We start from the raw sequence: 14,413 nt of genomic DNA, 5'->3' as shown, positions 1-14,413 counted from the left end.
CCCTTAAGGGTATGTTAAAGAACATGTCTTTATATGGGTGAAAGCATTTTTTTTGACACTATTATCAAACTGTTAGAAGTGAAATCCTAGTAATAAAATTTGGAGGCTGCTGAATTACCAAACTGCCATTCGACTCAGAAACTAATGGAAATGTGTAAGTGTGTGTATGCATGCATGTGCACTCATCAAAATCATATTTGTGGATAATCTTCATTAAAAAAAAAAGTTAGTTTCAGAGGCTGAATGGCAATTCAGCCGAGGGCTTTGCAGGCTTAAAAGTAAACACTCCAGAAAAAGAATGATTCTGAAGAAATAGAAAGGGATTTTCTTTTATTTAGGAGGTTGCCTTGTGCTGTGACAGATCATTGGTCTATCTAGCTCAGAACTGCATGCACTAACTGGCAGTGGTTCTCCAGGGTTTCAGAAAGTGAACCTTCCCAGCCCTACATGCCTTATTTGAATTTCTTTCACCCTATTTAACTTCTCACCCCCCATCACAGTGCTTTGTATTTTGATAAGTCAATGTTTGTTGTAAGCCACTTTGAGCACAGCTCTCTGTGGAAAAGTGGCATACAAATAAACCAAGCAATTGGTGTCTGGAGTTAAGGGAAGATTTTGAGCCATCTGAATCATATCACAAGCGAGACGCGCTGAGAACAAAGCTAGCTTCTGTCTGCAAAGCCTTATATTTTAATGTGATGTTCCCTGCTAGCACATCCATTCTCAAACCGGTGCCCTCCAGAAGTTGTTGCGCTAGAACTCCCATCATCCTTTTCCATTGGCCATGCTGACTGGGACTGATGGGAGTTGGAGTCCATCACTATCTGGTGGGGGAGTTGTTCTAATGTGTGACACAGAAACTGACTATATTGGAAACATTTGTTGAAAAGTTAGATGCACCAATATGATGATGACCACTATCCTATTATGCTAACTTATTTAGAATGGATGCTCCAATTTCTATTAGGCAAATGTTTTTATTTGTTTCCCATACTCATCACAATTTAACGTTTCATTTGAAATGCACTGTCAATAGAAGGTATTGCTTATATGTGGATCTGAAGTGAGCTTTCAGAATCATTTCCTTTTCAGCTAGCTAATTAGGACTTATATGGAAATAATAACATCTTTCGAAGGCTTCTATTTTCTTTGCTGGCAAGATAATTTTAAGTAGACTGGAGTCTTCTATCAACCAGAAATAATAAGAACTGTTCTCTTTTGCCCCCTTAATAAATCAAATGAATAGGTCCAGTTGCATTCAGACAGACTTTTTGCTATTTTACAAAGCAGAACAGAATGCAAATAACACTTTGCACTGCAGAAATACATAATTCCAAATATAAATTAGGCCCCATCGCTTCTCTAATGAAAGGCAATCACTGATAGACAAGATAAAAGTCAAATGCAATTCCAGTGTATTGAACTTAAAACCTATGACATTGATAAATGGATATGCAAATGGATGCAGTACCTTTGTATAATGTGAGGTATTTGGATGAGCATAATATTTATTCTGGATGCAAGCCCAGTTTTATTGTAGTGAGATTCACTGTAAACACCAAAAAGCTTATTTTCCTCATGCAGCAAGAATATTGCTGGGAATAATTTCAGTAATGCCAGCTAAGTATTTTCTTTAAAACTGAGAAATTAAATAACGTGAGCAAAGAAGGTGCATTATTTCTAATAAAGAAAATGTAAACACAAGTCTTCTTATTACCAATATGTAATTCAGTCTAACAATGTTTACTTTAAAAACAAAACACTGCCATCTTTTTGGTGCCAGGAAAAGAATTTCCTCCCCCAAGCGTTTGATGGAATATGATCCAGCTGTGTTAAGGCTTTATAGCAGTGTCTCTGTGGGCTGCTGATAAATTTTTTGTTTGCTTGCTTTCTGTTACAGCTGCTGTTGTTTTAGGTATCGATTTGCTGTTAAATTTTGATAGCCATTGGTGTGTGTATTTTTTAAAAAAAGCATAGTGCATGTTTGTATACATGATTGTAAGTCACATAGAAACTGCCCTGTATTAGAAGAAGAAGAGTTTGGATTTGATATCCCGCCTTATCACTACCCGAAGGAGTCTCAAAGCAGCTAACATTCTCCTTTCCTTTCCTCCCCCACAACAAACACTCTGTGAGGTGAGTGGGGCTGAGAGACTTCAGAGAAGTGTGACTAGCCCAAGGTCACCCAGCAGCTGCATGTGGAGGAGCGTAGACACAAACCCGGTTCCCCAAATTACAAGTCTATCGCTCTTAACCACTACACCACACTGGCTCTCAACTAACAAATTGTTGTAGGCAACCACCTGCCTCAAATGACAATGGTGTGCACCACTGGGGTTGAAGTCAAACCGCCAGAGAATTACAGTTCCTGCTGTTGCTGCAGAGACTGGTAGCTCATAACTGCTGCCTCCAGCATTGTTTTTGCTGTATTAGTGATCTCTCCAAGAGATCCAAGTGATCTCTCCAAGGTGCAAGCCTGGGCAGTGTGTATGAAGGTCCTGCACTGCCCAGATGACAAGACCCTCCTATTGGCATCGCTGATGTGGTCTAAAAGGAAAGCAGAGCAATTCATTTGGCACCAGCTTGGCTGCAGGAGTTGCAGGAAGGAGGTGTACAAGACGCCAGCCAACCGTTTTGGGGACTCCACTCCAGATTTGTGTAGGCTTTACTCCTTAGCCTTTTCTTTTCCCAATGATGTCCCTGGAAGTCTAGGGTTCAACTCACCACTCAGGCATGAAGCACACTGGGTGATTTTGGGCCAGTCGCTGTATTTCAGTCTAACCTATCTTACAATAATAATAATAAATTAAAATAAATTTTTATTTATATCCCGCCCTCCCCAGCCAAAGCCGGGCTCAGGGCGGCTAACAACAATAAAATAATTCAACAAGGTTGTTTGGAGAGGGAAAAACTGGACAGGAGAACCAAGCATACCACCTTGGGCTTCTGGGAGGAAAGGTGGGATGTAAATAAAATAAAAATAAGTCCCATTATGATAAAATTTGTACAAACAGTCCCTTCCTAATGTTACTTTAACCTGGAATTGAGGTTCAATGAGATCAATAGGGGTCAATGTGCACATATTGTAGCTATGCATTTGATGACTTCTTCAGTAAAACACTCAGGGTCCATCATATTGTCCCTTGTATTTCTGATATTTTTATGATCTGTGATATTGTGTGTGTGATGCTGGTCTGTGACCGTATTAATAAATTCATTCATTCACTCAGGGTCCATTCTCAATAATACTTGTTATCGTTATTTCCATTATCTGCATGAGCTTCAGTACCGCAAGCTTTAATCTTCAGAAGGGAAGCATTTCACAATGAATTCACTGTGGCTGTCTTCCTAGCAACCTGAGTAGAGGCACTGACAGGCTCCTGGGAGACCAGTATCCAGCCAGGCTTGGCTGGAATGACATTGATGGGTTGTATAGCTGGCATGGGGACTCCACGTGACTATCTTATCTTATGTCAGAAGTTGAACAATAATGTGTGTGTTTTTCTACTTTGGGTATTTCTTTCGAATGTTCCCGTCACTCCATCTTGGTATGTAAGTCTTGTTAAACAAAGCATTCCTACCACTCAGGCCTTTCAAATGACAGAGTCGGTGTAGATTGGTTGAGCAATATTGGATTCTTGTGATGAAAATATGTGAGCTCTGTTGCTTAGCTATGTGACACCAATGATTTGCTTATCTAAACTGACATCCTACATCTATTAATTTAAGTATGAAGTAATCAGTGAACCACATGTATAGTTCCTACCTCCCTATTAATTTTATTAAAAGATTTCTTAGCCACCCTTCACCATATGGTCCCAGGTCAGGCTAGAACAATACACTGTCCAAATATAAAAAATGATGAAATAGTTACAATTATTAAAACAAAATAAAAAAACCAATTGCAGCCAGGACAGAACAGCATGCTTGACTGATGTATCCTGACGTAATATCATGACCAAGAATTTCAATGGTTCTCAAAGTTTACACCAGCTTAAAGTTACAATACAAAGTAGCAAAGCAGCAGGATCCTGCTCCTTTCTATATTTTATCTTCTTCTTCCATCTTTTTAATGGAATGGAGTACATCAGATAATGCTAGAAGAGCCACCAAATTGATAACAATGCCTAGGATAAGAAGCAGATTTGCTGCCCAGCTTCATGCAATGCAAAGTTTGAAGATAACCAACTACAGCAAACCTGCTGCTCTCCAGATGTTGCTCATCTACAACTCCCATCATCTATGACCATTTGCCAGCCTGGCTGGGGATGATGAGTGTTGTAGTCCAATAACATCTGGAAGGTCACAGGTCCCCACCTCCAACTACATCATATATACTGCCATCTAAATTGACATTTTAAAGTCAGTTTCCTCATACTGACACAAAGACACTTCATAAATACTGCAAAGATGGGAGCTAGATGAAAGTTGGGTCATTTTGTACTTTTGTCAACTTTATTTTAAATTGGCTCTAAAGAGGAAAGTTAAAAAATAATCTGGTTTGGCTGGAATGTTGATTCATTTTTTCTTGCAGACATGTTCCTGTCTGAACAACATTCATACATGACATGATATAAGAGTAAGGAAATGCTCTTCTTATTTTTTCCAATGTAATTATTATATTTTGAAATACAGGTGTTAAAACTAAAAAAGTGAATATTTATTTCTGTTACAGCTGGTTGCAAGCTTACCTCAAGACAAAACACAGGCTGAGCTGTGGAGACAGTGAAGATGGAGTACAATAAACCCATATGGGCATAATATGTAGATATTCCAAAACAAAGGCAGAATCATTCGCACAGGATGGCTATTTTTCTAGGTTAGAAAATCAAATAAAAGGCACCCAAAATGCTTTCTTAGTGTCACATATGAAAAAAAAAAATACCCTTAGCTACTCCATTTGGCACTTATCAAAGGCATTATCAAGGAAAGCCATGAAAGTTGATGGCTTTCAGAAATCGCAAAGGGCTGTGGGTTTTTGTTTTTTTACGTTTTTAATTCTAAGGATTATGTGAAATGCTAATGCTGTCATAAAATGCTTAGAGAGGGATGTAATCTAGTGGAAGATTTTAAGGATCTTAATGCAATTGCGTTTAATAGTATTACACAGATTTGATGATAACAATTACCCCTTACATACACAAAGAGAGACACAGAGTAAACACTTACCGTACTCGCTATCATAGAAAATGATGAACTTCTGCCAGGCATATTCTGTGACCACCCTCAAGATAACATCATTGATATAGACAGGCGGGCGTACAAAGAGTGTGTAGTCATCATTCCGGTTGCTCCTGGTGGTCCCACAGCCACTCCTTGGAGTCCCAGCTGTTGACCGCTGGATGAAGAGGTGAGGGATGTGCATAGCATCTGCCAAAGACTGGAGGGATCCTGCTGACGTACAGCCAATGGAGCTGACAAGGGCCAGGATGCCATGATTCATGAGGTCACAGCCTGCAAGAAAGCACAATGATATTCAAGATGAGGAGAGCTCCAGTGCACGCAGAGAAAACAATTTTTTTAAAAAAATAATTATCCTGCTGAAAATATATATATAAGAAAGGCCTTCGTGCAACAACTTCAGTCAAGTGAGAAGAGGCTAGAGAGTTGCCATAAATTCAATAATCTTGTCTCCTCTAAAAACAGCCCATTCCAAGAGTCTGCGTGGTGCCATAAAAGCCATGAGCCTTGTCCATTCATTCCAAACTGCCAAACATATTACTGTTAATGAGAGCTATATGACTGCCCATCCCTCACGGCCTGGAAGCAGGACACAGCCAGTGAAGGAGCTACATCTATAAATATTGCCTTCTGAGGACTCTTACAGACATTAGCAACAGAATCCAATATTAAATTAAACAGAGTTCCTGGGGAGATAAATACCTCTCAAAGTCCAACATGCAAGCTCTGGGAGTAGGATATCTGCATTACATGCAGAGAGATTTTGAAGGCATAATGGCTCAGAGTAGCTGTCGGCTTTCAAAGGAAGATTATGTATGCATATTTGTCCAGAAAGAGCCAAACGCTGAATTCCTTTGGTGCAGTAAAGGAAATGAGAGACAGGGTGCTTGATCTAGACCTTCATCTTCTGTAGAGGGCAGTTCACAGGCCAGAGGTATATAAGCCCATTTAAGTGGGACGCCATGAAGTAGCCAGTTAAATTGCTCTATAATTCAGACATCCTGAGAATTGCAGAGGTGGTATTACGGTAAAGGTGGAAGACTGTATTATACAATTCAGTGTTGCCATTACAGGAAATTGTGGGGGGGGGGGGAGAGAGTCTTGTGATACCTTAAGGCAGGCATGGCCAAACTTGGCCCTCCAGATGTTTTGGGACTACAATTCCCATCATCCCTGACCATTGGTCCTGTTAGCTAGGCATGGTGGGAGTTGCAGTCCCAAAACATCTGGAGGGCCAAGTTTGGCCATGCCTGCCTGAAGGCATGGGTGGTGAATGTCAGGATTTGGGAGCAAAATGCAGCACTCCAAGCCTCTCTACAGGGCCCTCAGGACTGTACCCAAGCCATGTCTAATTACTAAGCTGCAACCCTTCCCAGTCCAACTTTGCTCTCTCAAATGCTTTTGCCTGGCTGCTGTCATATCTGTTCTTCTGCCCACTTTTGGCTCTGGTCCTGCTTTCCATTGACAGGGGGCTGCCAGGAAGTGACCCATGAGGAAATGTGGCCTTCAAACTGGAGGAGGTTTCCCATCCTTGCCCTAAAGCCTAACCAATTTACTGAGGTAAAAGCCTTTGGATACTAAAGCCACTTTATCAGATACATAAAGAACAAGGAGAACAGTTCAGTCTCCCATGACATTTTCATGTTGATTTGAAGGGTACCATTCCATTAGGTTCAGCCTCAATCAGGACCAGAGTTTCCTCTCCCACTACTGCCATTGCTGTTGTGAATGGTCTTGCATACATTTGAGTTGTATATGGAAATGCCACAGACTATACTTTTTGCATTTTGTGGAGTATTGGCCACTCCATTATCACATGCCCCGTCATATGCTTATGCTTCAATCAAGGAAAATACAACACTGATCTAATTAACTGGACTCTAGTCCCATGGAAAAAATAAATCAAAGTAAACCTCTTATCCCAAGAGGTCGCAAGATTCTGCTTTATGTATGGCAATGTATTCCACCTGCATGGATGAGAATTCATGTGTTACACAGTTAAGTGACAGCTCCAGGTTCAGTTGTGGGCATTTCCAGTTAAGCTCTGCTTGAGAGTCTAGAGAGCCACTGCCATTCAAAGCAGGCAAATGAACAGTATACTCCATGGACCAATGGCTACACTCACTATAAAACAACTTCAGCAATGTTAAAGGAGTAGTATGATTCCTCATACCGCTCCTTTATCATTCCAAACAAATCACCAGCTTAAGCCTTCATTGCCTCTTTAATGTTCCACTAAGAACATTTCCATGTGGCTGGAATGAGTCTTGTAATCTCTCTCCCTTAGGCCACTCTGAGATTGATTTGGTGCTATATATTTTCACTAACCACATGGCAAACATATTAAAATGGCGATCAGGTGGTGGATTGACATGGGAAGCTGCTCCAGATTCAGCATAGCAATTTCACTCATTGCTCTCACATGGATACCATGAGAACTCACAGTATATGTGTGATATATTCAATCCACCCTACTGCATCATATAAAGGTCATGAAAAACTGCAAGGCTTAAAATACACACACACACACACACACACACACACACACATGCACGTGCACACACACCACAGGAAACATGGAGTTGTTTACGCAAAAGGTAACACCTTGTAACTAATGGTCCAGTTAATGAAGGCTGAGCAGCAGTAGAAAAACTTGAAGTGCTATACTAATGACATCCACATTAATACCAAAGGTGTTTATCATGATTAATGCTAGTGCAATTGATAAATATCAAAGGAATTAATAATGATTAAGCCCATAATTTTGACGCATTACCCCTGTGAGAAATAAGCAGAGGGTGAAGTGTTTATGTTGGCTTTCTAATGGAGTTAGAAGTCTGAGTGAGGAAGCACTGCAACTTTCTCAAAGTAATTACACAGTAGCCAAGGTTTTCCATGCCCAATTTATGCTCGGCCATCAACATGGGCAGCTGACCTATGCTTCAAGATTCCGTATGGCCAACTAAACATCTAATGAACTGCCACTTTAAGCTGTTGCTTTCATGTATATATCTGCTTTGGCCAAGCATATATTTTGATGTCATTACTCATTTTTGAGAAACTTTAGCAGGCGCTGTTGGTATGCAAATACTGTACCTGGAAGGACTTGTTCTGAGGTGGAGCGTAAGCCTGCAACTAGTTTTCTATGCCAGGGGTTCAATGAGTCCTAGCACATTAGGTGCATTAAAAGTGGAATGTCCTGGAGCAGGCATAGGCAAACTTGGCCCTTCAGATGTTTAGGGACTACAACTCCCATCATCCCTGACCACTGGTCCTGTTAGTTAGGGATGATGGGAGCTGTAGTCCCAAAAATATGGAAGGCCGAGTTTGCCTATGCCTGTCTGGGAGTATAGGCTGTTTGTTCACCATGGGTAAATATATCTGAACAAATGATGCTTTCTTATAGTTTGTCAAATCATTGGTCCATTTAGTTGAGTTCTGTCTCCGTGATGACAACATGTGGGCTCAACATATGGGCTGGATTTGTGGCAGGTGTGGGATGTGTGTTGGGGGGAGGACAGGGGGAAACGCCTCATTGTCTTTACACTGGCTTCTACGAGCACCATATAATAGACATTTTAAAACTTAGTGAACATAACTAGTTAGGGCTTTTTATTTAATTGGGTCTACTGTGAGTAAAATGCAGCTGAACACCACTCAAAATATCCCTGTTATTTCTCCCAGTGTGAGTGTAGCCAAAGTGAAACCCTCCATTTGATGCTGGACTACAACTTCCATCATCCCTTCCAGCATTAACCATGCTGGCTGAGGCTGATTGGAGTCAGAGTTGAACAACAGTGGGAGGGCACCATGTTGGCTATCTCTATGCTAATGACCCATAAATTGGTTGGGTGGCTCAAGGAACTCAAGCTACATGCACAGGAGATCTTAGCAGATATGGACAAGGCCTTATATGAAATCATGGAGTCTGATTGAAAACAAGTATGGAAAACAATACAGCATTGAAACGATTTCCTTGAATGCCAAAATCTTCCTATTCAGAAAAACTTGCCTAACACTCCGTGTTTTGCTTTGGTATCAGTTTGCTACAATCTTTGTTGGTCTGTGTGTGGTGGTGGGGAAGAGTGTCATCTTCACTTCTAATAATATACACATAACTGCATGTGCACACATTCACAGGCATTGCACCAAACTCTAAACATTGCACTTTCCCAAATAAGCCAGAACAGGGCATTTACCACAGTGTCTCATTTTCTTCCCTCTTACATTTTGCATTTTTATTACAGCAACTGATTAACACTAACTTGCTCTTGTTAATTATTCAACATCTAGGCTACATTTCTTCTTCGCGACAATGAAAACAAAACAAAAAAGATGAAGCAGGCTATACTTTTTAGTCTCTTTATATTTATCCCCTCCATCTCATTCTCATGGGGAGAATCTTGCATTATCTAGGTTGCCAATCCATCTGGGAACAGCCATATCCCATATTTTACACACACACACACACACACACACACACACACCCTGGTTCTAGAAATAGATCAGAGGAGACTGAGTATTTGATATTATAAAGCCCTGGTTTGGGTGTGTTTTTTTAATATAATAAGACTATCTGCTTTATAACCTAACCTTGTGGTCTCTTTATTATATGTTTTGTTTTTGTTTTTTATTTAAATTATTTACAACCCATGCTGCTTTGTTCACATAACCCCAGCAAAAGAAACAGCATTAAAATACAATGACATAATATTTCATTTAAATGCAATTCAATGCAAAAAAACAACAACCAGGCAATATACTAACATAACTGCCTCAGACAAACGAGGTGCATCAGTTTAGCCAAATGCTTGGCAGAATAGACATGTTTTTAGCTAGCATCAAAACTGCAACAATATTGGCATTTCTCACAACTTAGAGGTGGGGTGCTGTCAGGGAACTGACATCGGAGCGAGAGGTGGAGGCAAGGCTCCCGAGCGATGCAGGAGAGGGGACTAGCAGAGGGGAAGGAATTCAGCGCAACACCAGTAGACAAGGGAGGGAGATGGAGGATTCGGAGAGGGGTCTCCAAGACTCTTCGGCTGAAACTAGTGGAGAGAGCACGGGCACACCTCTGCCCACCCCTTCCTTGTGCAGAAGAGTTCCGCGCAGGGAGAGTAGGCAGAGACTTGGCGTCAAACAACTTCTATGCTGGAAGAGGTTCAAGAAACGCCCACTGACGGATTCTGCAAGCGACTGAACGGCCACGGAGTGAAGGGCTGTCAGCCGAGGCATGGTTAGCCAGGCAATCTAGCCGAAAGTAACGGCAACTTACGCACAAGTAACCCCTTATAACCATTACAGGTGCCAATACTGAGAAGGTCCTCTCACAAATCACCACATCATGGAGAACTGTGGCACTCTGAAAAGGGCATCTATTATGCCTGTCCAATCAGGTGAATAGAGCAGGTGGTTTTTCAGGTACTGTATATGAGTCACCTAGGGAAGTAAGTCTCATATCAGTACAGTGATACCTCGGGTTACATATGCTTCAGGTTACAGACTCTGCTAACCCAGAAATAGTACCTCAGGTTAAGAACTTTGCTTCAGGATGAGAACAGAAATCGTGCTCCGGCGGCGCAGCGGCAGCAGGAGGCTCCATTAGCTAAAGTGATGTCTCAGGTTAAGAACAGTTTCAGGTTAAGAACAGACTTCCGGAACGAATTAAGTCCTTAACCCAAGGCACCATTGTATTTAACAGGACTCCTGTATTTAATGGGACGTACTTCTAGGTAAGTGTGCACAGGATTGCAGCCTTATCATTGAGGCATACAAAATAACTGCCATGTTATGTTCCATGTTGGGCAAAGATTCCTGCATTTCAGGGGGTTGGACTAGATGACTCTTGTGGTTTCTTCCAACTCCCCCCAAAATAACTATGATTCTAACATGACTGTCTTTGATAGGTTTGCATCCAACCACGCTCCATCAATCACTTTTCTCAAAACCACCTAAAAAATTAAAATAAAATAAAAAGGCAGTGAACACAACTTATATATTCACAGCATCAGCAGATGAGAATTTTGCATGAACATCCACCAGGACATTTATAATTCATTTTCAAGCCAGTCTGAACTAAATTCCTATTCTAGCCATTCAAAAAAAGAAATCAATGCCAATTACCTTGATTTCCCTCCATCTGCTCCCATTTAAGATAGCCATGCATATAGCTTTGAACTGTGTCATTTGAGTACTGTAACAAAAAAATTGGACTTCAGAACCATCTTCCCCCTTTGCAACTAAATTTAAAGTATCCTGTCTTAAAGTTGCCCATCAAAGTCTATATTGAATGCACTGCCAATATGATCAACCCACATTAGTTTGACATCAGCAAAACAAAATAATTCATTTTGAAATGGTGCTGTATGAAATGATACGTTCGAAAGCAATTTTACTGCAGTTGTGGTTACGAGAAGAAACCTGAATGTCCTATTTGCAGAGAAGAGTTTATGGGCAGTGAATTTAAGAGCCTGATCTACAAGCCACCAAAGGCAAAAGAAACTGTCTAGAGACAAACAAAATGATCTGTGGACTGCAGCATCTTCTCTATGAAGAAAACATACAATATTGGAGGTTTTTAGTGGGGGAGGAATTACAACTAAGACATTTTTTTGAATTTTGCACAGTGTGGAGAAAGTGGATACAGATGCATTTTTCTTTACCCAAGAACTTGGGATCATCCAATGAAACTGAAAGAAAGAGATTTAGGACAAACAAAAGGAAGTGCTTCTTCATGCAGTGCATAATTAATATTTGGCATTTGCTGCCACAGGTTATACCTCTTCCCATATGAACCAACCCAGAACCTGTGATCATATCTGAGATGCTTGTCCATGTGCCTCCTCCACAAGAGATACAAAGACTGGCAACACAACAAGGGGCCTTTTCTGCAGTGACTCTTTGCTTGTGGAAAGTTCTTCCCAGGGATACTTGTGTGGTGCCTTCGTTACATATATTTAGGCACCAGGCAAAAACATTCCTCTTCCCCCAGACCTTTTGGGTTTTTATAATGAAAACCGGCCTGTGATCTTCAGATGAAGGGCGGTGAATAATAATAATAATAATACTAATAATACTAATAATAATAATAATAATAAATGATAACAATTAGCTTGTGGTTCGAGGACCCGACCCCCGCGAAGTAAAATGAAGACACAGGGACACGTGATATAAGGTTAATGGGCTAGAAAAGGCCACAACTTTATTGATTACAGCAATGAAAAGGTATTGGCTTAGGCATTGGATCGCGAAACAAGTGGGTTTATTCACCAGGGGTTCATCACCTGTTGATGCTAATCCAACTATAGGCTCACCCCTGATGTCACCGAGGGTCGTGCCATGGCCTCCCGCCAAGCAGGCTTCGGACGGAATACACGACCGCCAGATTCCATTAACGGAATACCCCTAGAAATTGAAGGCATAGGCGATGGCCACACCTAGCACTTCGACACACCACAGCACATTATTCCAATGCCTAACCTACCCACCAATACCACCAAAAAGTTGTGACGATTGCTACGGGGTAGGCGAAAAAACCAAAAAGCCTAATGCCAAATGGAAAAACTCCTACCAGGCCCCCCGTGCAACCGGGGCGACCAACCTAAGGTCCATAGCAAGGCCAATGACCTAAGCCCTAACTCAAAGGGAGTGGAGGGTGGGTGACTCGCCCAGGACGACAAAGAGAAATGAGGCCAGGGGGGAGGCTGGCACTGCAGCATAAAGGCTGCTGGACACGCCCCCCCCATGGCACCTGGTTGGACAGCCACCGGGGGGGGCGTGAGTGCCAGCCAGGTGAGCTGGAGGCAGGGGGCAACGCCCCCTGCTAGGAGCGGTGCTCGGGCTCCCGTCCACAACCACTCCCCTCTCTTTCAGGGAGGAGAGTCTTTAGTTGAATTTCAAAAGAGAATTATGCAAGATCATGGTGGATAAATCTATTAATGTCTACAAGCTATGTTGGCAATATCAAAACCCCATGTTGAAATTACAGTGGAGCAACAAGAGGACTTGTAGGCTTCTCTAGGCATATGTTTGGTTGCTATAGGAAGTAGGTGCTGGAGTAAATTGACATTTGTTTTAGAGTAAGCATATGTCCTGTTTTACAAAAGGCAGTCTCTCAACAAGCTCTCTTATAAGCCATTGTTAGTCTTACTATCATTTTTAATGTGTAGTGGTATTGATAGGCTTATGAGAAACCCCATGGTTTATTGAAACACTATCTAAAAACTACTGCAGATGAATTTGCAGGGTGCATATGCAAAAATGAATTCTAAAATGATAATTGGTGCTAGTATTATATCATGTTCATCTCATTTTTGTATCTGTGAAGAGTTAAATAATGGTGCCTAGCATCCTTTAGTAACTTCACATGCCATTGGCTAAACTTCTGCATGAATTTATTTCACCTCTGTCTTGATCTATTCATGAACAGAAGGAAAGCACACTGGTAGTCACATTATTCTCTCAGGTGCACTTATATCAATCCTATTTATCCTGGACAGGGAGAATAATTTATGCCCATCATAAATAAATCCTTCAGTGCTATGAGCCCCCATGAAGCAAGGCACATGTATGCTAAATTCCTTGGTACATTAGGTTACACTAATGATGGTCTTTAATAACCTCTGGCTGAAAAAGATAAGGGGGAATCAAACAACTCAGAGCATTTTTACTTTACTTTTCTATCCAGAAACAAATCCGTCTAAATGTAAAACAGTCCAAGATTTCTATATGTTATTTGGATACACTTTTTTTTTTTTTTTTGGCATTGTGAAAGACAGAGGTCCATTCTGGAGCTTTTGGGAAAAACATTTCTAGACAGATTTTTTAGATGCCAGCATACTGGTTCGGGGCACCATTGTGTCCAATGGAACACTGCAGGATTAGCAAGACCATCTTACCTGGCACAGTCCATATTTGCTGATACCCATATGACTCTGTACAACTGGTATTTAGCATTGAAAATGGGTGGGAGCGAAGCATAGATTATATTAACAACAATAACACCTTAGATAACCAATCACATTAGAAATTCATAGATGGATGAGGTCTAATAGTGGAACATGAAAACAGGATGGATTCAGACTCAGTTGGGTCCCACTGAAATCAATCTGAACAATTACTTATGATGTAAACCTCACTGACTTCAGTGGGAAGGAAACACTGAAGTCTGGATCCAACCCAAAGAGAATTGGCCTGTTTGAAATTTTCACTCTTTGGATCAGTCCATGATTGA

At 41.1% G+C, this 14,413-nt stretch overlaps 1 protein-coding gene and 1 long non-coding RNA gene across 8 annotated transcripts in view; one reads left to right on the top strand and one right to left on the bottom strand.

The window, feature by feature from the left end:
• GRID2 (glutamate ionotropic receptor delta type subunit 2) overlaps positions 1–14,413 on the bottom strand; it is an 847,936-nt gene that overhangs the window by 378,237 nt on the left and 455,286 nt on the right. For all 7 annotated transcript variants that reach the window (XR_013842448.1, XR_013842449.1, XM_079990761.1 and 4 more), the window contains exon 3: positions 5,170–5,454. Coding sequence is in view for 5 of the 7 variants with exons in the window: in XM_079990761.1 (XP_079846887.1) it covers positions 5,170–5,454 (285 nt within the window). In the remaining 2 variants the exon portion in view is untranslated. The remainder of the gene's footprint in view (positions 1–5,169; positions 5,455–14,413) is intronic.
• Positions 1–14,413, top strand: part of LOC307224488 — a 491,711-nt gene that overhangs the window by 398,634 nt on the left and 78,664 nt on the right. The window lies entirely within an intron of this gene.

This window comes from Podarcis cretensis (genome assembly GCF_951804945.1).
Source record: "Podarcis cretensis genome assembly, chromosome: 9".
Taxonomy (NCBI): Eukaryota; Metazoa; Chordata; class Lepidosauria; order Squamata; family Lacertidae; genus Podarcis; species Podarcis cretensis.
This window is presented reverse-complemented; position numbering and strand designations above follow the sequence as displayed.